The sequence below is a fragment of the Harmonia axyridis genome, chromosome 5, assembly GCF_914767665.1.
Source record: "Harmonia axyridis chromosome 5, icHarAxyr1.1, whole genome shotgun sequence".
NCBI classification, from domain to species: Eukaryota; Metazoa; Arthropoda; class Insecta; order Coleoptera; family Coccinellidae; genus Harmonia; species Harmonia axyridis.
In genome coordinates, this window is record NC_059505.1 from 35834365 (window position 1) to 35858949 (window position 24585).

At 31.9% G+C, this 24585-nt stretch overlaps 6 protein-coding genes across 55 annotated transcripts in view; 2 read left to right on the forward strand and 4 right to left on the reverse strand.

Moving 5' to 3' along the window:
- Window positions 1–9687, reverse strand: part of LOC123680141 (Down syndrome cell adhesion molecule-like protein Dscam2) — a 109506-nt gene extending 99819 nt beyond the window's left edge. For 29 of the 50 annotated variants that reach the window (XM_045617881.1, XM_045617883.1, XM_045617882.1 and 26 more), the window contains exons 1-2: window positions 9468–9687; window positions 5838–6249 (exon numbers count right to left, since the gene is read on the reverse strand). In XM_045617881.1, coding sequence (XP_045473837.1) covers window positions 5838–6201 — 364 coding nt within the window. In that variant the 5' untranslated portion in view covers window positions 6202–6249; window positions 9468–9687. Of the gene's footprint in view, window positions 1–1221; window positions 1384–1417; window positions 1580–5837; window positions 6250–9467 lie in introns of all 50 variants that reach the window. The other 21 variants (XM_045617895.1, XM_045617885.1, XM_045617877.1 and 18 more) reach the window with 4 other exon arrangements.
- A 384-nt stretch (window positions 9688–10071) lies between these two features.
- LOC123680932 (NADH dehydrogenase [ubiquinone] 1 beta subcomplex subunit 11, mitochondrial) lies at window positions 10072–10497 on the forward strand. The gene has a single exon (XM_045619055.1). The coding sequence runs from the start codon at window positions 10072–10074 to the stop codon at window positions 10495–10497; it is 426 nt and encodes a 141-aa protein (XP_045475011.1).
- Window positions 10498–11459: 962 nt separating this feature from the next.
- Window positions 11460–13301, reverse strand: LOC123680146 (aurora kinase C-like). The gene has a single exon (XM_045617910.1). It carries the CDS (start codon window positions 13136–13138, stop codon window positions 12047–12049), a length of 1092 nt encoding a protein of 363 aa, XP_045473866.1. The 5' UTR covers window positions 13139–13301; the 3' UTR covers window positions 11460–12046.
- Window positions 13302–13804: 503 nt separating this feature from the next.
- Window positions 13805–14732, reverse strand: LOC123680149 (coenzyme Q-binding protein COQ10, mitochondrial). Its single transcript, XM_045617914.1, has 2 exons — window positions 14455–14732; window positions 13805–14402 (listed from the first exon to the last, which is right to left on the reverse strand). Exons 1-2 carry the CDS (start codon window positions 14538–14540, stop codon window positions 13949–13951), a joined length of 540 nt encoding a protein of 179 aa, XP_045473870.1. The 5' UTR covers window positions 14541–14732; the 3' UTR covers window positions 13805–13948.
- Window positions 14733–14976: 244 nt separating this feature from the next.
- On the forward strand, window positions 14977–16453 carry LOC123680147 (UBX domain-containing protein 1). Its single transcript, XM_045617911.1, has 4 exons — window positions 14977–15146; window positions 15202–15473; window positions 15589–16188; window positions 16285–16453. The coding sequence occupies exons 1-4, from the start codon at window positions 15094–15096 to the stop codon at window positions 16326–16328; spliced, it is 969 nt and encodes a 322-aa protein (XP_045473867.1). The 5' UTR covers window positions 14977–15093; the 3' UTR covers window positions 16329–16453.
- Window positions 16454–16682: 229 nt separating this feature from the next.
- On the reverse strand, window positions 16683–21378 carry LOC123680144. Its single transcript, XM_045617909.1, has 6 exons — window positions 20036–21378; window positions 19618–19858; window positions 19448–19560; window positions 19201–19393; window positions 18413–18708; window positions 16683–17015 (listed from the first exon to the last, which is right to left on the reverse strand). Exons 1-6 carry the CDS (start codon window positions 20753–20755, stop codon window positions 16869–16871), a joined length of 1710 nt encoding a protein of 569 aa, XP_045473865.1. The 5' UTR covers window positions 20756–21378; the 3' UTR covers window positions 16683–16868.
- Between the last annotated feature and the right edge of the window lie 3207 nt (window positions 21379–24585).

The following is a 24585-nucleotide window of genomic DNA, read 5'->3' on the forward strand; positions in this document are numbered from 1 at the left end:
ACGTTGAAGTTTCATGAGAATGGATTTATTGATTCTTCTTCGGTTTGATGGAGTTGAGCGTCGTACGCCACTGTGTGTTTTTAAAAGCTTTGATTTGCCGTTGAGTTGGTCTCTGAACTCATCTCCAAGATTTTTTTATCTTTGGAAGAAGTTCATCTTGATCGTCAGTGTTGATTCTTTTGAGTTTGATGATTTAAACCATAAAACAATTTTATGTGTACAAAGTACGATGGGAAGAATGTTGGAAAAAGATAAAACATAATATGTTCCTTTGATATTTAGCCGCACATGTCGTAAAATACCGCTTATAATAGAAAATGACTGAAATGAGAAGAATTTCCAATCAACTAACGAATTACTTGACACTTAGATGAATCTTGTCTTGGAATAAAGGTTTCATTTTATTATTACAAAAAGCGAATATATTTTAAGAAAAATCAATGGAGGGAGTATTGACATAGACCTCTTAGTGAAAAATATAGATAGAGGGAGCATACGTCATTTTCAGTAAGCAAATTTTGTCCCCAACATGAATTATCAAATTTGACATGAAGCGCGCGGAAATGAAAACATATCAGTGATACAATATTTTACTCAATTCGCGAGTTTCTCCACAGAGAACGCACTTCTTATATCCCATAATTAATCAACGTTTCATTTTAACTCAAAATATATTGAAGTAAATACCTAAATATATAAGAAATTCAGGAAAAAACTTCAAGCGCGTCAAACGACTTGAAACAACCGATGACACTAGGGGAGCAAAAGTTGCCAAACCTTGGATTTCAGCAAGGAGATACAGAAAATAATAAATATTCTGCATACTATAAATTCGACAGTTAGGAATAATATTGTATTCCAAATATTCAAATTTGTATATTTAATCGCGAATAACTGAAAACTGAAATAAATTGTAATAATGAACTATTTGAAGTTAGCAACGTTTAATCAAAAATATAAGGAGTAAGATCACTTTTATTCGACAGAATCGTGGTTTTAGGAAAATTCATTTATTTTTATTCTTCTTTTCCAGGTCCATATAATATGTAGGTTTTAAATTCTCGTTGTGAGAGACTTGAGTACTTCAACTTGCAAACTTTCCGAATATTCAGTACAACAGCTAGCAATACCGCCCGATGTAAGTACGCACTGAAAATGGTTCCACCAGGAGAGGAAAGTGAAGGATTCCATCAGGAAATACAATTAGGATCAATCAACTACCATAATCATCGTCCATGTTATAGGTATGACCTTCGGTGTCGACCCAATTCATAACCTGCACAAAATCCGCCACAAAAGACGGTATGGAACACTTCAAAACAGCGGCATTTCCACGAATGACGTATTCGTTATTGACCTCGGTCTGATAGAACTGTTGGACAACTGAAAAAACATCGATTTTAGTTCAAACTTGTACCATCTGGTGCGCCTGGATAAAAGTTCTCGTTCTGACTAGTGTGCCATGACACAACCGATACGAAATCGGCCACAAAAGAGGGTATTTGACATTTCAAGATGGCCGCGTTTCCTCTTATCGCGTATTCCTTGTTGACGTCCGTGTCATAGAAGTTGGTGACAACTGGAAGAATCATAGAATTAACACAGGGGATCTTTCACAAGACCAATTTTAGCGTTCGTTCAACTGAAATTATATGAGAGTGCTTCGGCAGGTTAAATTTTGGGTCACCCCTGTACACCGACAATGTCATTATTCAATTTGGACGGGCCATCATCAATTTAATGCAGTGTTACGTCCCAAATTCGTCCAACTCGTTAACCAATTTGTGGGTGGATTAAGAGACTGTTCCGCAGGTTGAATTCTGCTGCAGATACAAAAGGATTGTTCGTTTGGCTGTCTAGACAGACAAATTATCTCGGAAAAATCATCGAAGAATGCACAATATTCTATGGTATTCGCTTCCGACAAGAAAATGATCACAGAATATTGACGATATTGAATTTCCGGCCAAATTATTTCTAGGTTAGACATTTGCGTATGACGTCAATCATCAGTAAACAAATTGAAATGTCTGGACAATAATATAATCATTTTGTGTGTTCAGAATTGAATAATAAATATTAAAAGTTGTTTGTAGTCCCTCAGAGAAAAACATTAATAAAACACGTTGCAAATCTTTGAATGAGTTACACACTAAGATTCATAGAATATTCTGAACAAAAATGAGTGACGACAACTCCACTTGATATTAATAATACGTAAGTGGCTTATCTCAGTAGTATTGGTAGCCGTAGACATACAACTTGAAGAATAAAATTGATAATGAAATTCGCTAATATTGTGGAGTAAGGTTTCATTTCGCTGTAATAATTTAATGTTATGATAATAAATCATAGTATTTTCTATGAATTTCAAGGCAAATGCAATAAAACGTCAATCAAATAAATTTCCAAGAAACTGATATTTATATTCAGTAGAAAAGTTCACTGAAATTCTGTGAGTTCATAGTTCTTCATTCTTCGAGCACAACAAATTCTTCAAACGGTGACTAACATTTTTGACTCCACAAAATTGGGAAACTTCCAAGTTCCAAACAAAAAAACAAATGGCGCAGAGATACCAACTCGCCAAGACTAAAATGAGTATAATTCCAGCTCTGCAGTATGAGAGATACACCCTAAAATAAAATCACCTTTTATGTTTACTGAGGCTTGACGTCATTTGTTCTGATCGGTGTTCCGGAGAACATAGAGGATGCTATTTTCATTTCCGGAGACTTCTGACATTTTTCGTCATCATAATATTGATTAGAGTAGTTCTAACCACAGACTTAATTAATGTCTATATAGTTCCAACAAAATGAAACTTATTTGCAAATCAAAAGTTCCGATATTTTGCTTTTTGAAGTATTCCCTACAAGGGGCGATCTATAAATATGAAAAGAGGCAGTTACTGAGGGCGTTCTGACCCTTGATGAAATCCACGTGAAGTTTGTGGTCAATTAGGGTGAGAAAATTCTTTCCATATTTAGAATCACGCAAGCTTTGTTTGCACGTGGTATTCTTACACGCGTACTATTTTAGGCTCGAGGTGAATTTCATTGCGTACTAGTCTGGAACTTTCTTTCATCTCTGCCGTGATATGTGAATAAAGGGATTGAAAAACCAAACTTCCTGCTAAAAGTACATTTGTTCTGATATTTAAACCATAGTGTTTCATCCCATAAATATTTCTATTCAACTGCAGACCTATCGGAATTTCTACACGATTCAAACATGCGAAAAATACCCCAAACGTCACGTATATCTGCTTGAACTTCTAGTCAACATATTGTCTAGATAAGTGAGACTCGAACACGCAATAGGGTGCCATATCACTGACATATTGTAACACTTGCATGAGTCATTAGAATGAGGGTTTCTACAGTCTTGTTTTCACAGAATCGATAGCCAAATTGTGAGAATCTCCAATCCAATTTTTAAACGTTAGTTTAAGGTCCCATGAAAAATTGTGTTCTCCATGAATTTTATTTTTTTACTATTCCTCTCTTCAGTGGGAGTGCATTTCATTTAAATGCATATAAAAACAACGAAAATAAGTGAATGAATTCCATCGATACAATAAATATAAATAATGAATTAAAGAGATCATTGGCATGATATCAATACTAAATTTGAAAAATTAAACTTTGTCAGGTCACCATTAATACCCAAGTTAGCAATTTCAACACTCTGCCAACTAAAAAAAAACCTGTTATACCACCTAGAAAAAAAGTAATAGCATTCATGATATATGGGTCCAGCTTGCCTGTAAATTAAAGAAGAGAATCTACCAAATTGAGTATCTTTTTTGAAAAAACTGGTCATTCTTAGCATTGATCTGAAAAAACTGGTGCTAATTTTGTATAATGAATTATATCAAAAGGTTGTTGGTATCTAAGTATTTATGTTTTTTCAATAAAGAGACTCATTCTGATAGACACTTAATTGTTTTCAACAAATTATGGGCAGCAGTGCACTTTTTCTGAAATAAATGTGGATTTAAAACACGTAAAAATCATCAAAGCAGAAAATCACGAATATAATATATGAGCTTTTCCAATAGGAATTATGCAATTTCAAATGGTTATAATGGCAACACTGTGCATTATTCTTTGATATTTCTTACGTCATTAGTATTCAGTAGGTTTGTCGCCTAATCATGGAAAACTATACGCTCCAACATCTTTTAGAGATTTTAGATTATTTTATCAAAATCAGAGCTCATTTGTGAAAAATTGTAAATTTCTCTCGGTATTCATGAATTAGCACTGGTTTTGATAAAACAATTTAACAATGTCTGAAAGTTGTTGAATCGTGTACCTTGCCATGACTGAATGGCATAACCGAGGGCATAACCCACTAAACACAAATGACATAAGAAATGTCAAAAAATGATACGATGTTGCCATCACAACTATTGCAAATTGAATAATTACTGTTGTAAACCCCTTTTTTTACTATAAAAATAAAAAATATTTATATCTTTAAACAAGCAATGAATAAAACTAGGTATAAAACATTTTCGTAAAACAAAGAATGCTGTTATTTCGTTTATTATTTTTTTTATGAAGCTTCGATTAAACTTTGTCGTAAAATATTATTTGGTGTACAACTTTGCTTCCGCCGTTTTGCAATAGGTGGCTGTAGCGATAAGTCGTAGTCGAAATAAATAGATCGTAGATGTCATACAATAAGCTAAGGTATTTGTAAACATAACGCCATCGAAATATTAGTCGATTTGCGTCTGCATCATAAAGTTATTCTCGATTAAACATGTCAGCTTAAGAGTCAAATTCTCGTCATTTGTGGGAGGTTTTAATTTTCTGCTTTAATATGTAGAAATCGGCAGCTGAGGCTCATCGAATGCTCTCAAATACCTTTGATGAGGCTGCTATTAGTGAACCGAGCGTGGTTTCAACGCTTCAAAAACGGTGATTTAGACGTCGAAGAACAGCAGGACGGTGGAAGAGAGAAGGTTTTTCGAAGATGCAGAATTGGAGGCATTACTTAATCAAGACTGTTGTCAAACGCCACAAGAACTGGCAGGGTCATTGGGAGTGGCGCAACAAGACATTTCAAAACGCCGGAAAGTCATGAGAATGATTCAGAAACAAGTAAATTGGATGCCGTACGAATTGAAGCCGAGAGATGCTGAACAGCGCTTGTCTACTTGTGAACAGCTGCTTGCAAGGCAAAGACGAAAGGGATTTCTGCATCGCAATGTGACCGGAGACGAAAAATGGGTTCATTTCGATAATCCTAAGCGCAGAAAATAATGGGAGTATCAATGGCACACTTCCGGTCTTATCAAAAAGCAAAAAATTGGATCGATTCGTGGATCTCAGCGAAATATAACCAGTTTTTTCAACACGGGATTCGTACGGTGCCCGAAAGATGGGAGAAAGTAGTGGCCAGCGATTGACAATACTTTGAATCATAAATGTATAACCAGTTTTTTTAAATGAAGCCTCGAATTTCGGAAAAAAACGGCGGAAGCAAAGTTGTACGCCTTTGTAAAAGTAAACTGTTACCCATCGAGTACATTGAAATTGAAGGGGAAACAAAAATATGAATAATATCAATAACATCAATAAATAATAATAATAATATTTATTCGGAAATATACATAAAAATAAAAAATGAAACAACAGTGTTCCACCAAAATCAGTAAGAGTTAGGTTGAAAATAGAAAAAATAATAGTGGAACCTATTATAGAATTCCAATTAAGAAACATAATTATTAATGAAGAAATCAATAAAATATAAAACAAATAAAAGCTTTCCAATTTGCTCGAATTTGGAAAAATTCAAATATGTAAAATAATGATCTTCGTTACCTGCTCTAACGTTGACATCTCTAGAGTTGATAGATCCAACGGAGTTCCTGGCCAAACAGGAATAAACCTGAGCGTGAACTTCCTGTCTGTAATCCTCCGCTCTGAAGGGGGGGAAAACCAGGTTGCCATTGGCCAAGACTTGACGTAAACCAGGGACATCCCCTACGGCAGTACCATCGGATCTAACCCATATGATGTCAGGTGGAGGGTTACCCCTAGCACTACACTCAACGACCGCCCCCGTGGTGTTGGAGAAATCGACACGGTTGGGGGGTTCACGCACAAAAAATGGACCTGACGTGTCGTCAGCGGCGTAGACGGCACCGACGAGCACCAAAAAAGTCATTAGGGTGGAGGAAGACATGTTGCACACGCGTTTAGGCCTAGACGACCCCAGAGTGCATCAACACACCTGCAAAAAAAAATAATAAGATAAAAAATTAAACAATAACAAAAAAATAAAAAATATAATAGGAAGATAGGAAAAAAACACTGACGTTAGATCAGAAACTCTTGCGAGGTTGTTCAAAATTTGTATTCACGAAATTTCGTATCAAACCATATATTAAACCTGCTGAGTGGTATCCATAGAGTAATAAACATAAATGAAGTATTTTTACATGTCCCCAACATTGTTAGATTACGTTGTCGGATTGTGATATATTTTCAAATCCACAATTTTACTATATCATTATGAATGTATACGAGTATTATATTGAATGAAATATATTTATTTCAGTTATTCCCGATTAAATATGCAAATTTGAATATTTGGAATCAGATATTTTTCATAATTTTCGAATTTATAATAAGCAGAATATTTATTATTTTCTGTTTCTACCTGCTGAAATCCAAAGTTTGTCAACTTTTGCTCTCCTAAGTGTCATCGGTTGTTTCACGTCGTTTGGCGCGCTTGAAGTTTGTTTTCTGAATTTCTGATATATTTAGGTATTTATTTCAATATATTTTGAGTTAATATGAAACGTTGATTCACTATAGGACATATGTAGTGCGTTCTTTGTGGAGAAACTCGCGAATTGAGTGAGATATCGTATCAATGATATGTTTTCATTTCCGCGCGCTTCATGTCGAATTTGATAGTTCATGTTGGGGACAAAATTTGCTTGCTGAAAATGACATATGTTCCCTCTATCTATATTTATTACTCTTAGGAGGTATCCCATAAAAACATACAGGGTGAATCAATAGTATCGATGGGTCGATAACTCTTGGTAATTTTAGGCTAGGAGAATGATTCTAATTTTGAGTCGACAGTACGCATAATTTTAAATTATTTTTGACTCTAGGCTGGTCCGAAAGAGGTGAAACACAATACCATTTTGTTTTTTTTAGATGAGAATGCTCATTTTTTTTATTATACCAATAATCTAATTTCGAAATACCCAACTTGTCATAATATACTTGAAAATCATTTATCTGTGGTAATTTTTGACGTAGGCCACTTACTTTACTTTTTATTAATTTTCTCATATTATTTCTTAGTTTTTAGTCCTCAAAATATAAAGATCGTATTCTTGAATCAATGTGGTATAGAAACCGTCCCTCGTATTGTAAAAACTCCAGAAGGTGTCAAAGAACTAAAAGTTCATCAAATAAAATAATAAGTCAATAAACCCATCTTCAAGAAAAAAAAATATCCTTGACAAAAAGAACCTAGACCGGAACCCCTAATGCGCTGGAGCACACCACAAAATTTATTTTGGGAATGTACCCTAAAATATTTCTTTTCACATCAGTTCTTTATATTCGAAAGTACGACACGGTACTCCACAGAATCTTCAAGAACCACGAAGAAACGACAGGTGGTAGTATAATAGAGAGACAGCTGCAACTAGCAGCTACACAACCCGAGGCTATTTCCTTCACACTGCTTTCAAAGATAAGATATACCTGAATGAATTAAAACAGAAGGTCGACCTGTACGAAAAAAAACATCGCGATTTAAAGGTTTGGAATGCGAGTCAAATCATTTTGACTGCAACTGAAAATCGAGCGAATACTTGGAGAGTTTGAGAGGTGAAAGGAAGATCTAATAAGAAAAACAAGCAACTTGAAAGCCGATTAGCTCAAAAAGACATCTAAGCATATAGAAATAAACAATAATGTAATTAAGAAAAAGAAATTTTATCATCACATCTATGATAATATCCACAGAAACTTTAGTATCATGATACATTCCAAATTCTATGTTTGCTCCCAACTTTCAGAAATTCGTAATGAATTAAACTTTGATATGGTAAGAAAAATATGATTCAACCCTTTGTGAGATAATCAGCTCAGTTTGAGGCAAGAATCTAAAAAAATCGATACGAAAATTGTTCTCACTTCTCGTTGATCATCCTACCAAGGCAGAAAATTCAGTCATTTACAAATTCAAAAAGGTTCACAACAAACAAACTATAATGCCTAATTCTAAATGTTTCGAGGTATAATAACAGAATTTTTGTTATTGACTGGGTGTAAAATGTATTTATTCTGATTTAAGCCTGAAGTGAGCAAACTGGGAAAAATTGACGATAAATATAGAAAAAGGACCAAGATTTTTCGAGTTGTATATGCATAGCAATCATAAAAAAGAATGAAATCGTAACAAATGGATTTGGGTTGGTATTACTTATAAATAGTTATGTTTTATGAAATGGTTATTCCGTTGAGGAAATAACGATTATAAATTAATCTAAGCTTATTAAGATTCCTAAGTCACATAGCAAATATATAAGATTAACGATTAAACCTCATTCATCAAATACAATATTTGTTCAGCCATTTTTCAGCATCTAATCGAAACGATTATTTATCTACAAATACAAACTATGTGAAGAATTTATGGGGAATTGAAAACTTTAGTCACCACATGCAAGCAGACTCAGATAAAAGTAAATTTTTCCAATTGATCTTTTGACATTTCCAAACAGAAATAATAAATGCCGGCAAAAGAATTCAGTAGGATGGAACTAATTCTAAAGAATTTTGTTGTTTGAAAATGAACATATAGGTACCTATATGTTTGAAATTCCAGTCGGCTTTTCTTCTCTAAAAGAATATAGATAGGTATCTAAATATATTTTCAGATTTTCAGAACAGGTGTATTCGAAATGTTATTTTGTTTGTCAGCTTCTTAGGTCGTTTCTTATTTTTTAAATTCATAGTAAAATGAAAAAGGAAGCCTGTTTTCGGAAATAACTCTATATTTTCGAAATGTCACTTGATCAACGATTCAATCATAACAAAAACATTGAGAAAATCATCAATGAAAAAATTCAAAATTCATTAATCTCCAAACATTTACAATGAGAATTATCAGAAAGAGATTTCCATCTCATCCATTGGCTCAGAAACCATCAAAAAATCAATTTAATAGGGATGTGTGTTGGGGTGAGAGTAAACTTAGTCCTTCAATTGTTGATTCAAAGAAAATCCGCCGGTATTTTTTCCACTGAATGGAACAACACCAAATAATAAATATTTCAAAATCGTCCAAAATCCCTCAACTCGAAAAAGTTTTTCAAATTTCCCCGGAAAAACCATAATTGATCCGGCGTGGGAGGTGAATCAGACCAGCAGTTTTCTCGCGAAAATTCAATTGAACATCGATCAAATTCGACTCACCAGTGAAGAAGTGAATGTAATCACCACAAAACACAAAGCCGTATCACGAAAAACACTATTTTTAACGATCTGAAAAGACGAACCACTCGCACAACAGCACTACCTAAATCAATTCCACAACAAACTACGTAATGGAAACAGCAGATGAAGAATAGGAATAGCGAGGAACGCCTTTATCCGGTCTTGCACGAAGCCTGCAAAACTCACCGTCGGAATAAAGGGGTAACGACCAAACGCAAGCTCACTCACCCTAAACCGAATACACGACCAACGCTGGGGTCGTAAGGTGTGTTGCCTATCTATTGACAAGTTAACCAAGCGCATCCACCAATTACCTAAACAAATCTTACTCCTATAAGTATATGTTTCCAATTTACAAATGTTCCTTTGACCATCCCTGTAAAAATTCCAAATTGAGGCAATTAAATAGATATTATATGGAGGTTTAATAACAGTGTTATCTCATATCTATCAACCGAAACCTTTCCTACGAAATGTAAAATGTGAATCTATGATTCCTGTCAATTATATGACACTCTGTGTCCGTATGTTATGTGACATAACAGGTGTGACATAACCTCAATTTGAGTTAAATTTGTTCGAAATGGCCTCTCAGGTCTTATTCAATCGGGCTTTAGTTAATAGATTTATTAACTTCAGTAGCAAAAGATTGGTTTCAGTATCATCTAAAAAAAATGACACGGTTGCAGTTGAAGCCTGTAAGACAGAAACAAAACCGAACAAAAACTGGATGTCCTATGGATATGATAGAAAAGATAAAAGCAAAGATAGATTTTATGGGCATATGTCGTTCTTTATGTCAATAACTTTAGCCCTAACACTTGGATCGTTCTTTTTTGCGTACATGCCAGACCATACCTATAAGGATTGGGCACAAAGAGAAGCTTATATCGAACTAGCCAGACGAGAGAAAAATGGCCTTCCTTTGATAGATCCTAATATAGTTGATGTAAATAGAATCCAATTGCCTTCTGATGAAGAACTGGGCAATACTGAAATTATAATCTAAATTTTGAGATCAGATATTATTAGTATGTAAACCACTGGAAAATATCAAAATTGGTTGAATAACTATGACATGTTCATATGTACAGTAAAACATTTTGATAAGTCCATTTTTCCCTTACTCTTGTTTGGAGAAAAAAATGATCATAATGTTCACTTATTCAGTGAAGAATAAGGTAACAATGAAAATAAATTATTCTCAATTCTAATAAGAAAACTTATTTCTCTGTACCACCTTTTTTTCACCTCAAAGATTATCGATATTGATTAAATAGTTAGGTGTTTTAAATTAGAATAAAATGTTATACTAAGTCTTTAATCATTAATTTTTATTTTAAATATATATCTATACAATGGTTTTATTGCATTCTGATAACAGAATATTAAACATGGACCTCAAAGAATTATAGGAAAAAAGTAACTCTATTTTATCCCGTGTTTATGGTTTTTTATTCAACCTAAAGTAAATAAATTTTAGTTATTTGGCTCCTCAGTCTGTTTTCAATAGCAAGAATCAATTAAATAATAAACACCTAAAAAAATTATAATATAAATCATTTATTATTCCAGCAGAACAAAGTGATTCATTAGGAATGTCCCATCTCTGAATTGAAGATTCTAGACTTCGAAATATGATAATTCGGCTCAATCCCTTTAACAGATATTGCTGGTTTCCAAAATAGCCGGTGCTTTGCTTATCACAATAATTTATTGCTTGTACAATTTTGTTTTGAAAATTGACAATTTTGGCATGTTATATAGCATTTTTTATTGAATAAGTTGAATGAAAAAATCTTTCACAATCTAATCAATTCAGTTGCCATAAAATATTTCTTTCAACAAACATAAATGGAGTAACCACAAATTAATTTGGAATTATATTTTCAACAACCTCTGTAAAGTATAATAGCAAACAAATTTCACAAGAACATCACCTGGAAAATGATAGTCATGGGTTAGCACAAGTACTTTTAAAGAAATTTATTAATAAGAATAATTTAAAAAGGAACAATATTCAAGTTATCAATTAGATCACCAATATATTCAAAGTATAAGTTAGAGTAAAAATTGAAGAATTGTTTTATGAGATGAGAGAATCAATATGTTATATATTATCCAACGAATCATCATTTTGTTTGCATGTATATGCCCGGGTGAATAAACCACATCAATTTAGAAAAAGACTGAAGGTTCTAATAGGTACTTTCTGAACAATTTTAATTAATAACAATGGCACTCACTCTGGAATGAAAACATTAGACCATTTGGACCTATCATTCAGGTTAATACTTAAAATTATTTTGAGTTGAGGTATCAACCTTCCAGTCAAGAAATAACAAAAAACAATTATTAACTTCAGAACAAATAAAAATAAAAAACGTTTCTTCAAGCTCTCATGTCTAAAAACATAAAGAACAGGTTTGATATACTGAAAAATCAGATACAAAGTACACTATATTGTGTAGATATGCCCAATCACATTTCTTGACAGACAATTGAAAAATTCATAAAATCACCCAAAAATATACATAGTGTGAAAATATTTCAATAAATCATTTGGTGGAATATTTCAAAACCCAAGGATGCTTTACAATTTTTTCTAAGCCTATTCTTTCATCAGGATCCAGCACAAGTAATTTGGAAATTAGGTCCTTAGCTCCTTCAGAAAGATGGTCAGGAAATGCATATTTGACAACTTTGATAGCCTCGTATGTTTTGTCATAATTTTCAGTTTCAAAAGGTGGTCGTCCAACCAAAAGTTCGTAACATAACACTCCTAAACTCCACAAATCAACTTTCTCATTATGGGGCTTATTGTGCAACATTTCCGGAGGAAGATAATCTAAAGTTCCGCAAAGTGTTTCTCGTCGGGATGAAGGTGCATGAACAGACCATCCAAAATCAGCTATTTTGATTTCGCCATTGTGACCAATGAGCAAGTTCTCCGGTTTAATATCACGATGAATCACCTTATGATCATGACAGTATTTCAACGCATTTGCCACTTGGGCAAAATATTTAGCAGTTGTCGGCTCATCGAATTTTTTATCTGGGGCTGATTGTAAAGCCTTGTAAAGAGTACCATTTGGGGCATATTCTAGTACAAGATACACTCTAAATTCATCATGAAAATAAGCAAACATCCGGATTATATTCTTATGCCTCAGATGTGTCTGGATTTCAATTTCCCTACGAACTTGATGTTCATTGTTGCAACTATTTATAGCATTCTTGAATAATACTTTTAAAGCTACTATAAATTTAGTTCTTTTTTCCCGGGCCAAATATACATTACCAAATTTTCCTTTCCCAAGAGGTTTACCAATATCAAAATCAGCCAAAGTCCACTTATGTAGATTTTTACCTTGTTTGGTTGCACTAGGATTTTGACTACTTTCTGGTTTCCGATTCTGACTAGAAATTGCATCACCTTCTACTATCGGTTCAGTTCTAGGTTTTTCATTGGCAGTAATTGTTTTCACCAAAGGCGAATCGTTCATTTCTTTGGTATTGGTACTGTCCAGCAAAACTGTCCTCAAAGGTCGCGAACTTTTTGATTTTGGCGTGGAATGAATTAAATCTATTGGTGGTTTCACGTCAATTTGATCATCAGTAGAGCACCTTTTTTTCTTTATTTCTGCCATTTTCTTATACTAATTGTAGGTATACCCTAATTGATTGATTATTTAATGAAAGCTTTTTACTAAAAATCACTCATTTAGGACAATATTTAACGAAATTATAACAATCTGCGAGCCTAGTCATGTAAAACTGTCAATATGACCGTTGAGTTTTTAAATACAAAAGAGATCTTCCATAGATTAACGACGTATATTCAAAAGAAAACAAATCCCACAGAAACTTACTTTTATCTTTAATATGGCCTCAATATTCAATGTTGATCAAAATTTACATTTGAAAATAATTATTCAAAATTATGGTGTCATTATTATGAAAAATAGTATAACTTCTGTTTATGATTCAACAAAAACTCAAATTATCGAGATCTCATAAAAATCTGCTTTTTACAAATCCAGTTCTATCCATTCAAAAGGTACACAATTTATCTAATAATAATCCAAAATCTATTTCATTATTGCATAAAGATTCAAAAATGTGATATTAATGATTGTAAAATATTATCAATTCTAATTGAATAGTTTTTCTTGGAAAAATTTTTATTTGAATTGATTTTATTGTTTGGGATTCCACATATAATATTGTCTAACTTCAATTATTAATTCTTTTAACCATTATAACATATATTCTACAGTCAACACTTTATTCAGGTCCACTCAGTAAAAGATTAATGAATTTCAACATTTTTTAAAAACATAAATATTCAGGAAATAATCAATTTAAAATAAATACAATATTAATAATTACTCAATTTTAAGATGTCAAACAAAAATACGTTGTATATCTTAGCATAATATCACATTATACAATTATAGTTATGTCTTAACTACTTCTAAAGGATGAATTGGTACTGTCGCTCTACCATAACGTCTTTCAGCTTCTTCAATAAAAGCTTTCTCCATTTTATTAACTAAATTATCGAAGAAAAACAGAGCAATCTGCGAATGAATCAAGGATTTGAACCTAAAACAAATATAGAAGTCTATTATACAGCTCCTAGGATTACTCTTGAGTCCTGAGGAAAACCTCCATGTGTTTTCCAAATAATGAAATAATTTTCCGTCACTGCAAACTGCACGTACAAGTTTTGGTTTAATCAAGGTCACGTTTGAAGTATAACTTTCAATTATTGGAGGAAAACCTATATCCAATGTAGCCCTGAGATTATCAGCACTTTCAGAATGTATAGTAGATCTAGTACAGAATGGAACAAATTGGTCATAATGTTTCACATCTGCAACTACATTAAACATTTCCTCGGAAGAAAACCTACAATAATTTGATATATAATAAAAAAAAACTAAATCATTTGTATAATTACCCAACAAGTTTCCTTGCAAAGTGCTGCTTTTCGGTTTCGGTAGCTTTAAAATTGATCAACCGGACGAAATTTTTTAGACTTGCCATAGTGTTAGAAATTTCTTGATATCAAAATAGAATCATAGTAGTAACCAATTTAGAATACGCTAGATAATACTAGTACTTTATCTATAATTTTTGTCATCTGCGATAATTCGAATATTCATATTTATATTTAAATATATTTTTGAAGCGAAATTTTGACATTGCCATACCCCTGTCAATTTTATAAATTGTTCACATTGAAATTTTGATTATCTATGGTTTCCATTGAATGCTTATACTTCTTCTTAAAAACATATTATTAGTCAATTAGCTGCCACCAATTAATTTTTTTTTATCTTCCTCTGATAACTTTGTACACATTCCGTAAATAGCTGAATGTAGAGGATATCAATAAATTCAATCAATTGACAAATTTTTAATAACTACATTTCCCTAATTTATTTGTGGTGTCACCACAACAAAACAAACCTAGAAATTAATCTGTGGTGTTACAATTTGTAAGTCATTGGAATAGTTGAAAGGAGTCTTTTCTCCGGTTATATTATATTAATTACTTGTAACTTTAGTTTCTTATTGAAATAGCATTAATATAAAAATGGCTTCAATAGTGGATAATTTAATAGAAATGGGTTTCACAAAGGAAAAAGCGTAAATTCTTTTCGTAAATAAATTGTTTACTTATTTTTAACCTCAATAATTTTAGAGAATTGGCTGTTTCTCGATGTGGTTCGAATAACATTGAAACCATTATGGATTGGATATTGAGTCACGAAGATGAGCTAGAAGGAATTTCTGCTACCTCTTCGCAAAATCAATCTGCCCCCATCCAACCGGAATCAGATACTAGCAATCCTATAACAGATACCGAAGGTGGTGAAAAGTCTGAGGATTTAGTTGTAAGATCTATTAAATGTAATGACTGTGGAAAATTGTTCCAAACACAGGATGAAGTGTCTTTTCACGCAGTAAAATCAGGTATTCTTGTTCTCTTAAAATTGAAATTAACAATCATCCAGTTGAACATATTTTATAGAAAACTTGCCTCAATTGCGGAAATCTATGAAAGAATCTTAACAATTTTGTTTTGTAGGTCATGGCAATTTTTCGGAGTCAGTAGAAGAGAAAAAACCTATGACAGACGTTGAGAAAAAAGAACAATTAATGAAAATTGAAGCTAAATTAAAACAAAGAAGGTTGGAGAGAGAAGCTAAAGAAAAAGAGGAGGAATTAGAAAAAGAAAGGAATAGAATACGGTCAGGAAAAGAATTATTAGAAGCTAAAAAGAAACATGATGAACTAGAAATGAAAAAAATACTTGATCAAAGAAGAAGGGAAAAAGAAGAAGAGCGAATTGCTAGGCAGAGAGTCAAGGAACAGATAGAACAAGATAAATTAGCTAGAAAGGCAAAATTCTCTGGTAAACCTATGGAAGAAGCAACACCAAAACCAGTTATTTCTGCAGTTCCTTCAACTAGGTCCTCTACAAATTACACAGAAGTCAGATTACAAATTCGTCTTACGAATGGCAGTGCACTTACTCAAACTTTTCAAGCAAAAGAACCTCTATCAGCTGTTAGATTGTATGTTGAAATGAATAGAAATGATGGAGAGGGTCCTTTTAATCTCATGACGAATTTTCCTAAAAAGGTTTTTTCTCCAGAAGATTATGAGAAACCACTTGAAACATTGGGTTAGTTTTAACTTTTTGTGAATATTTTTATTCTTCAAAAGATACTGCTATCTTTATCATTTCTATCTTTTTTTTCTAATTTAATTTTCTTTTCAGGTCTGGCACCATCAGCTGTTTTGATTGTCTCTAAATCCCTGTAACTCGGCAGTTTTTTCAGTGATTTATGATTGCTTTTTCTTCACTATATTTACAATAGTATGATACATAATAAAAATTTTCACTTAAATATAACAGGATGATTTTCAATACACATCTTTTAGAATGAGTTGTTTCCAGTGTTTTATTTAGGCTTAAAACTGACTGGTTTTAAATTTTCCTTGTTTTTCTACTCAAAACGAAAATTCCCGTTTCAGTTTTCACTTCCAAACTTTTTTTTCAGATTCATACAAGAGGACACAAAAACTATAATTTTAATTACTTACTTTTTGAATAGATTAGATAGATTAAATGGCTGGTTTCAAATTATTTTATAATGCTAAAAAAAAACTCACTTCCCTAGTTCAATGATTTATTTACAGATTCATACAACAAAGAGAAAATATAATTCCAATTAAATAATCAGATTTGTGAAAGTTATTAAAATGATAGGTATATTTACAATAATAAAAAATTCTAATAAGTAAAATTAAATAGAGCAATGGTATACTAAAGTAATTAATCAATTCAAAATTTTGGCTATTTTACAAATAATACAGTCTTGGGTCATCTCGTCTTACTTGTAAAGTAATAACGTGCTTGTATATTTTTAACGCAGGTCCTAACCTCAGGTTCAACTTTGTCAAAACGTCCATTCTTTTCAGGAGTAAAAGAGATCTTCCATCAATTTCCTAAACAAAGCAAAATAAGGATGTAGTCTTTATTGTGTAGAAATTTCAAAATTAAGATAATAGACTATCAGACAAGTTTTACACTTTCAATGAACCCAAAATTATGATCAACTACCAAATAGTAATGGGGGAGACAGTTCAATATTTTACAGTGTAAAAATATTGTCAGATTCATTAACATCCTCAATCCTTTTAGGAACGATATACAGGGTTAGAACTATTTAGAGGGGCACTACAGGGATATCGAAAACCGTTAGAGATACAGGGTGGCTTGAATTACAAAAAAGTTGCGTTATTTAGGGATTAGTGTGTTGGTGTTAACAGATCCAAAATATCTTCAATGGTTCCCGAGATATCTCGAAAAAACTGAAAATGGAGTTTTTTTTTTCTGTATAACTCATTTGTTTTTGAGGATAACTTCACAAAATTTGGTTTATAGCCATTATCCAATAAAGAGATTCTAATGGTGTTGTTAGATTTTTCTTTTTTCCATTATTTCAGAGACGCGATAGTCAACTTTTTTTTTCTTATGGACGCCATATTGGTTTTCCTCATGAAGTGAAAAAATTACGAATTCAACAATGTATCACATTCTACAAAAATATCGAGTCTAGGAACGCAAATTTGAAGAGTTGTTATGTGAAATCGTCACTTGATTATCGCGTCTCTGGAACAATGGAAAACAGAAAAAATCTGAAGACTCCATTAGTATCTCTATATTGAATAATGGCAATAAACTAAATTTTGTGAATTCATCTCCAAAAATAAATGAGTTATACAGAAAATATCGATTTTCAGTTTTTTCAAGATATCTCGTGAACCAATGGAGATATTTCGGATCTGTTCACAACAACACACTCATCCATATATATCGCAACTTTTTTGTGATTTGAGCCACCCTGTATATCCCTTAATAACGCAACTTTTTTTGTAATTTAAGTCATCCTTACGGTTTTCAATATCTCTGTAGTGCCCCTCTAAATAGTTCTAACCCTGTATATCAATTTTGACCTAAAAAATGTATTTCAAATAATTCAAACCTATTAGTCAGTGATGAGAAAATACTGGATGACGTCAATTTGAAGTAAACATGTTTCATTGGTATTTTTGCGAATTCCGACATTTTCTAAAATTAAATATGGTAGTTCCCTATGGAAATGATATTAAAACAAAGAGTTTAACGAATAAAAGAAATCTCATAAATGAAACAAGCTACAGGAAACCTGTAGATTCATACTTCAATGTTATGTCGAAGACTGTTGCACTTTTGGTAGCCCATTTAATTTTTTTTTATTGAAAATGTCCATTTCGTTATGTGCTCAATAAACATTACTGAATAATTTGAGAGTATTTGAAAAATCTGCCAAATAGTCGATTATTTCGATAAATAACCTTACCTGTTCTTTAAAAACTTTAGCTTCTTCAGGGAAAAATTGTGTAAAATACTGATATACATCATCAGGTGTCCAAAGTGTTGCATCAGGTATTCTAGGATCAATTTCGGAATCACAATCATTTGTATTCTGACACTTAGAATTGGAATCATCTTCGTAATCACTATCTTTTGAGTCACTGTGTTCTTGATCTGTGCTATTTCTGTCGTTAGCTAATTCAGGAGGACTGTGAGGAACTGACGAAGATAACATAGATCTAAAATTGCTAGTCGACGAATTGGAATCCGAATAAGCATCATCTGTAAATTAAGAAAAAAGATACTAATGAAATAAAAATATCATCAATTAACAACTGAAATTTTAAAGTGAAAAAAAAGAAAACACTAGCGTAGAGTCTGAAGTTTTTCGCACTTGTTCAGATTAATGTTAATGTAATTTTTTCATAAATAACTCAGAACAAATTATGTTATATTTATCACTTTTTCAGCTCAGAAAACAGATCGCTTCCGTTTAGTTATTTCTATTAAGGCAAATTTTTAATAAATCTTACAAATAAATATAAACTTTTAAGTTGGAATCGCAAAAGATGTAGAAATCAAAATAGTTTTAATGCTTTCATTACAATTTCTAGAAAATATCTATGCCGAATTAGTAGACAATTCGTCTAATTATAAAAGAAATAATGTAGGTCAAATGTACAAAAATAAAAATATTTAAATTATTAGGGGTTCACCCTATGTCAATCTTCTACCAAGTATTCTTTTATACGAATAGACAGATATAGCACTTACCATTATTAATTGTACTTGATTTGCATGTTGTGAAGCTCATGTTAGATTGAATTTTGGAAATTTCTAATTCTTCAGGTAGTTGACAGTTAAAACATAGCCACTTGTTCCCATTTTTCACTTTATCAGATATATGCGGTTGATGACAACTTGCATGGTAAGCATCTGCGCACACATAACAAACTATCAAAGCTCCCTAAAAAAATACGATTAAGATCCAGATAACTTAAAATGATAAAGAAAAACTTACCGCATTAGCAGTTTCATAGCAAATTGAGCAAGTTTTACAATGAGGGCATTGCCAGGTGTTATCTGGATACATCCTCAGCATCATGTCATCTCCGTTCAAACAACTGTAATGGGCTGTAATAAAAAAAATTAATGAATAAAACTTATCACAAAATCATTAACATTACATACCCTTATTGCTGCATTCTCTGCAAGACACTAATTTCTCATTGGGTCCTTTCTTGTTCTGCAAATGACATACCGAGCATACTCCAAATTGGCTACCACTATTTGATGTTCGTGATTCGGGCCTAGACTCATCACTAAGTCGAGATAACTGTCTTTCAATAGTTGATTTGTTCAGGGATCCTGCAGGTCTTCCCCTCTTTTTAGGTACATTATTATCTGATGGATCAAACACTTTTTTAGCCCTCTGGAATAAAAAAAAATCATAATCTCAAATTAAATATTATCAATATTCAAAACAAATGAAAATATTAATAAATAATTGAATGTGTACCTAAATATTTGAATAAATAACTGAAACTAGACAATTATAGAGGATATGACCATTTTGGATAAACATGAAATATAAATAAATATAACTAACCTTTCTACGAACACCAACCCGAATAGAGGGATCAAATTTCATATTGGATTCTTGCATTTCCTTAGGGTGATCCTTCATTGATTCTAATATTTCCTTGCTGACGAGTTTTCCTTGTAGAATATTTGTAAGTTTCGCATCTAAATCATTTTTGTCATTAGATTTTAAAAGTTCTGCTGTGAAATTAGGACCTGTTAAGTATTTCCCGTCCTCTGTTTTGGTTACACCTCCATTTGCGACTTCCTTTTCCAGCAGAATATAAATATATTTTTTGGTATATCGTACATTATCTCTAGATAAAATTATATCGACAACTTCGTCGGCTGGGCACCCAGTATCTAGATAGTCAGGATTTCTGACTAGTAAATGTGTGATAGCGGAATTCAAGAGAAAAGCAAATTTTCTATTCGCTTGGTTTCCATCGAATGGTAATGATTTCGAAGAATTCCCATGAGATTCTCGTTCTCGCTTACCCTGAGAAAATTTTTTCAGAGCATTACGGTAACTAATGTTACCTTTATACTCAACCCTCAAAACAATATCATTATCAACACACCACTGAAGATCAGATCTAGCTTCTGCGGCATTTATTGCATATTTCCGAAATAAAAAATTAGAAATCCGTGTAGCGTCCGGTCTTGCTTTTCGGTGACGTAGTTGATCAATCGCCTCTAAAATGCGATCTTTATTTTTCATTGATGTCATTATGTTCGAGAATCGCATGTAACTGTCTTGATGGATACTTTATAAATAAAAAAAATTAATCATATATCGACTTGATCGGAATATGAATTCACTGCACTGATAGAGGAAATTGAGAAATACACTTGACAGGGTACTTAGTTATTTCGAAAATAACGAAACTCCCAAGAATTATCACTTTTATCTCCGTGCGCGGATTGCTGACGCCATATATCGAATATCGTAGCAATAAATTTGTTCAGAATATGCACAAATCTTCAATCAATGTATTCGCAATCACTTTGTACTAATAAGAATAAACTTCTCCCAGCGTCTTCCGTCAAACTCTGGCCGAGGTTCCGCCAACGAAATAAGAAAATCCACACAGCGCTCCTTCCCTGGGCAGCTTGAATCGTCGCAATGTAATTTCGGTATCGCACATTCACTAGACTCAGAACAATGTAAATAACACACTTTGGGGAAAACAAACGTTGGCAAATGTGAAAAAGTAACTTTTTGTTAACGTCCGGTACGTAACTACATAAAATAAGGTGTTTTCAATATGAACACGCACCTCGTTCTCTGCCGCTAATTTTCTGCATTCACCGCACACAGCTTCTATGCTATCGTTTATCGTCACCCGACGCACTCGAAGTGTCTATATACCTATTCGGTTCAACAGGGTTGCTCTAACTGGAAATAAATGCGCGCGCATAAATTTTCGGCAATCCTTTGTGTTTATTGTTATTAATTTTTAGGTAGAAAGTGTTAATACTTTCTTAAGTGACTAATAAATTACTTCAGAGTATCAACTCATCCGGAAATCGTATTAGAAGTAAATTGAGCTGAAGCTCTGTCTTATAGGATTTCCAAGAATACATATGTCTGATATTTGTCATTGTTATCTTACTTCCTACCTTTTATTATTTATGGATTGGGAATATAATCTGTAAAATCAAAAGTGAAATTTTTCAGATAGGAATGAAATTTATTCGAACTTATATCCATCGATTTTTTTTCAAACCAAAAGAATTGTTTACAAAAACCGAAGTTCTGTCCTAAACTGAAATAATGTCAAATTAATGATAATTATTTTTAGGTTTATATCTAAAATTGCACTGAATCTCAAACAGAGTAGAAGATTTTTAACAATTCGATTCATAACAATTCTAAATCAAGCACTTTATATTTGTTTCTCTGTAATTTTCTCCATGCTTTCAGTAAACAACATCTGTCATTTTGTAACGTTCTTTCGGGATGATTCAAATATTTCAAAACTAGCTTCAGATCTAATATCATTTCTTGGTAAAATTTTCGAAAATGAAAGAAATTGGGTAGCAGAGGTGTTGACGGGATACAACAAAAAAAATTAGAAAGGTTTGTAGTTGAAAAAGGGCGGGCTTGTATAGTTATCGCAATATGGCTAATGAGAATATAACGCTTGGAAATTTATTGATGAAATTTTAAAACATCAGCAGATAGCGTTGTCTAGTTGAAATAAATACCCAAGATTCTTCAGAATTCGAATTATGCTAGTTAATCAATCTTCAGTTTTAGCTAATTTTATTTTCAGTTGGTAACATATATATTTTCTTCATACTACAGTTACAGCCGTCCAGTAAATAGAGGAGGCTATGCTACGAGTATTTCATTTTGTCTTTGGTACTTGAAATTTAATTAGTGTGGATATGATGAGAATTCTTGATTATACCGTTATATAATTCTATTAATAAAGACAGGTTAGGTCAGCATTGACATAATTATCTTACGAATGCTATCCCCTTAATAAAATCACAGACTAACTAATCTGTGATAAAATATCCTAAGGGTATTGTCTCAACAATTCTCAATGTAGAAAATTCGATGTTTTAAAATTCGAGGAGAACAAATTGGATAACTTCGTTTATTTTTTCCTTTCATCCGATGTGCTGATTGAGTTGCGCTTTGACGCTTTTTCGAGTCAAATTGCACTGTACTTCCATTGTAAGGGAATATTAAAAATGATTTACAAACGTTTTTTTTTTCCAGAAAGAAAACTTTTGACAAGAGTTCCTGTGATTCATAATTTTGTTGTAGATTATTCCAAAGATAACAACTGATTGATTTATGCGTAAAATTCATAACCTCATTTGTCTACCCACATCAAACTAAATGACATTTTTTCAAAATTTACAATCGATAATCTTGACAGTTTCTTTTTGGAAACCCATTTAAATCGTATTAAATACAACTAATGATGCGTAAAGATAGGGTCCCCATTCATTGCTTCTGTTGTGCTTCAATCGTTCAATTTCAGCATTTATGAAGATTAGTCATTCATTTTTTTGAATACGGACAAAATCTTCATCTCTCAGATTATGAAAGTAAAATGTTCCTTTTAGTCTATATTCGAAATATAATCTTTCTTACTTAAAGCTTCTGACTCGCAATTCAAATATAATATTAATTCCTTCTACAATTTTTGTTCAGGTTGTTGCCACCGAAAACATACGAAAAAATCATGCCTACTTCTGATTTATGAAATTCCAATGAAAAATTTATGTAGAAATGTTCTCTATTGGAATAATTGATATCAAAAATCTTAATCTCCATCATTAAATGTGGGAATTGTAGATTATAATTATTGTTTTCATAGTAGTTTCGACGCGAAATATAAATACTATATAAATAAATTTATTCATTTAATGGATTCAGTCCTTGCTTGATGGAAAAAAATAAATATAAGAACTTTCTAATTTAATTTAATCAAATCGTACATCTTGATAATTGATTAATTGTATCCTATGTTTGGTTTGTAATAATTTTTTGTTCTATTCGCAAATTTATTTTTGAAGTAATGTAGAATGAACTAAATAATTATAGCATGATACTAAAAAAATGTGACTTGAAATTTTGTGAGGGATTAAAACAACATCAACATTCATAATATGTTTAATGCTAACATATTTTCTGTGCATGCATACATTTCACTGTACAACGGCGATATTTTTTAATACTTAATATTAAGTCATTGGACAAGCCAAAAAAGTATATCACAAATTATATTGCCTAATAATACCTTTCATTGACTTCTTCAAATACAACTGGTTTGATCTTTGAAAAAAATTGCTTCTTATCGGGAATGGTACAAAATGAATTCTCATTTTTTACACAGCCAATTTAAAAGGAATGAGATTTCATTGCGTCTTTTTCAACATAAATCAGTCTAACTATTCAAGTAATTAATGTTTCAACTGATCCACAACGAGGGAAAGTGTATACAAAAAATTTTAAAAAGTTAAATTTTATTGAAACGATGAAAATCACATTCGAAGACAAAATTTATTTTTCTTTATACTTAACTTAAAAACTTTTTTATAGTCTTGTAACGATATTTAATGACGAAGTGTCAGCTTTGTCACCAATTTGAGGTATGAATTAAATGCTAAAAAAATTAAATAAAAAAAAATTAAACACCAAACAAACCTTTTTTCCATTTCTGTTTTGTGAGAAAAAGGATGTATAATTAAAAACATAAGATAGTAAAATTTGATAATATCAATATCAACAAAGATAAACTGCCATTCCTTTATTATTCATGCCACGATATTAAATCAAATAACGCAATAACAAATGGCTGATCTATGATAACATCGTACTTATTCAAAGTTCAACTTTAATTTATATTCTGTATATAAAATAAAAACATTAACAAATTTTTTCTGAAAAGTAACAACATGAATTATTATGAAACACATCACAAGCTTTCTATAAGAACGAAAATCTATGGTTATATAAATATTTATGGTTATATTATTTAGAAAGACCTTTAGAAAATGAAATTCGTTAGGATACTTATTAAGTACAGAAATTCATTAATTTCATTTGGATAT

What these genes read in the sequence shown, in the direction of transcription:
- LOC123680144 (XM_045617909.1), bottom strand. Translation starts at nt 20,755, where the DNA reads ATGCGATTCTCGAACATAATGACATCAATGAAAAATAAAGATCGCATT. An exon ending in GCTATGAAACTGCTAATGCG is followed by an intron (nt 19,394 to 19,447) that starts GTAAGTTTTTCT and finishes GTATTTTTTTAG; the next exon opens with GGAGCTTTGATAGTTTGTTA. An exon ending in ATCAAGTACAATTAATAATG is followed by an intron (nt 18,709 to 19,200) that starts GTAAGTGCTATA and finishes CTTAATTTACAG; the next exon opens with ATGATGCTTATTCGGATTCC.
- LOC123680147 (XM_045617911.1), top strand. Translation starts at nt 15,094, where the DNA reads ATGGCTTCAATAGTGGATAATTTAATAGAAATGGGTTTCACAAAGGAA. An exon ending in TTTTCACGCAGTAAAATCAG is followed by an intron (nt 15,474 to 15,588) that starts GTATTCTTGTTC and finishes TTTGTTTTGTAG; the next exon opens with GTCATGGCAATTTTTCGGAG. An exon ending in GAAACCACTTGAAACATTGG is followed by an intron (nt 16,189 to 16,284) that starts GTTAGTTTTAAC and finishes TTTTCTTTTCAG; the next exon opens with GTCTGGCACCATCAGCTGTT.
- LOC123680149 (XM_045617914.1), bottom strand. Translation starts at nt 14,540, where the DNA reads ATGGCAAGTCTAAAAAATTTCGTCCGGTTGATCAATTTTAAAGCTACC. An exon ending in TTTGCAAGGAAACTTGTTGG is followed by an intron (nt 14,403 to 14,454) that starts GTAATTATACAA and finishes AAATTATTGTAG; the next exon opens with GTTTTCTTCCGAGGAAATGT.
- LOC123680932 (XM_045619055.1), top strand. Translation starts at nt 10,072, where the DNA reads ATGGCCTCTCAGGTCTTATTCAATCGGGCTTTAGTTAATAGATTTATT.
- LOC123680146 (XM_045617910.1), bottom strand. Translation starts at nt 13,138, where the DNA reads ATGGCAGAAATAAAGAAAAAAAGGTGCTCTACTGATGATCAAATTGAC.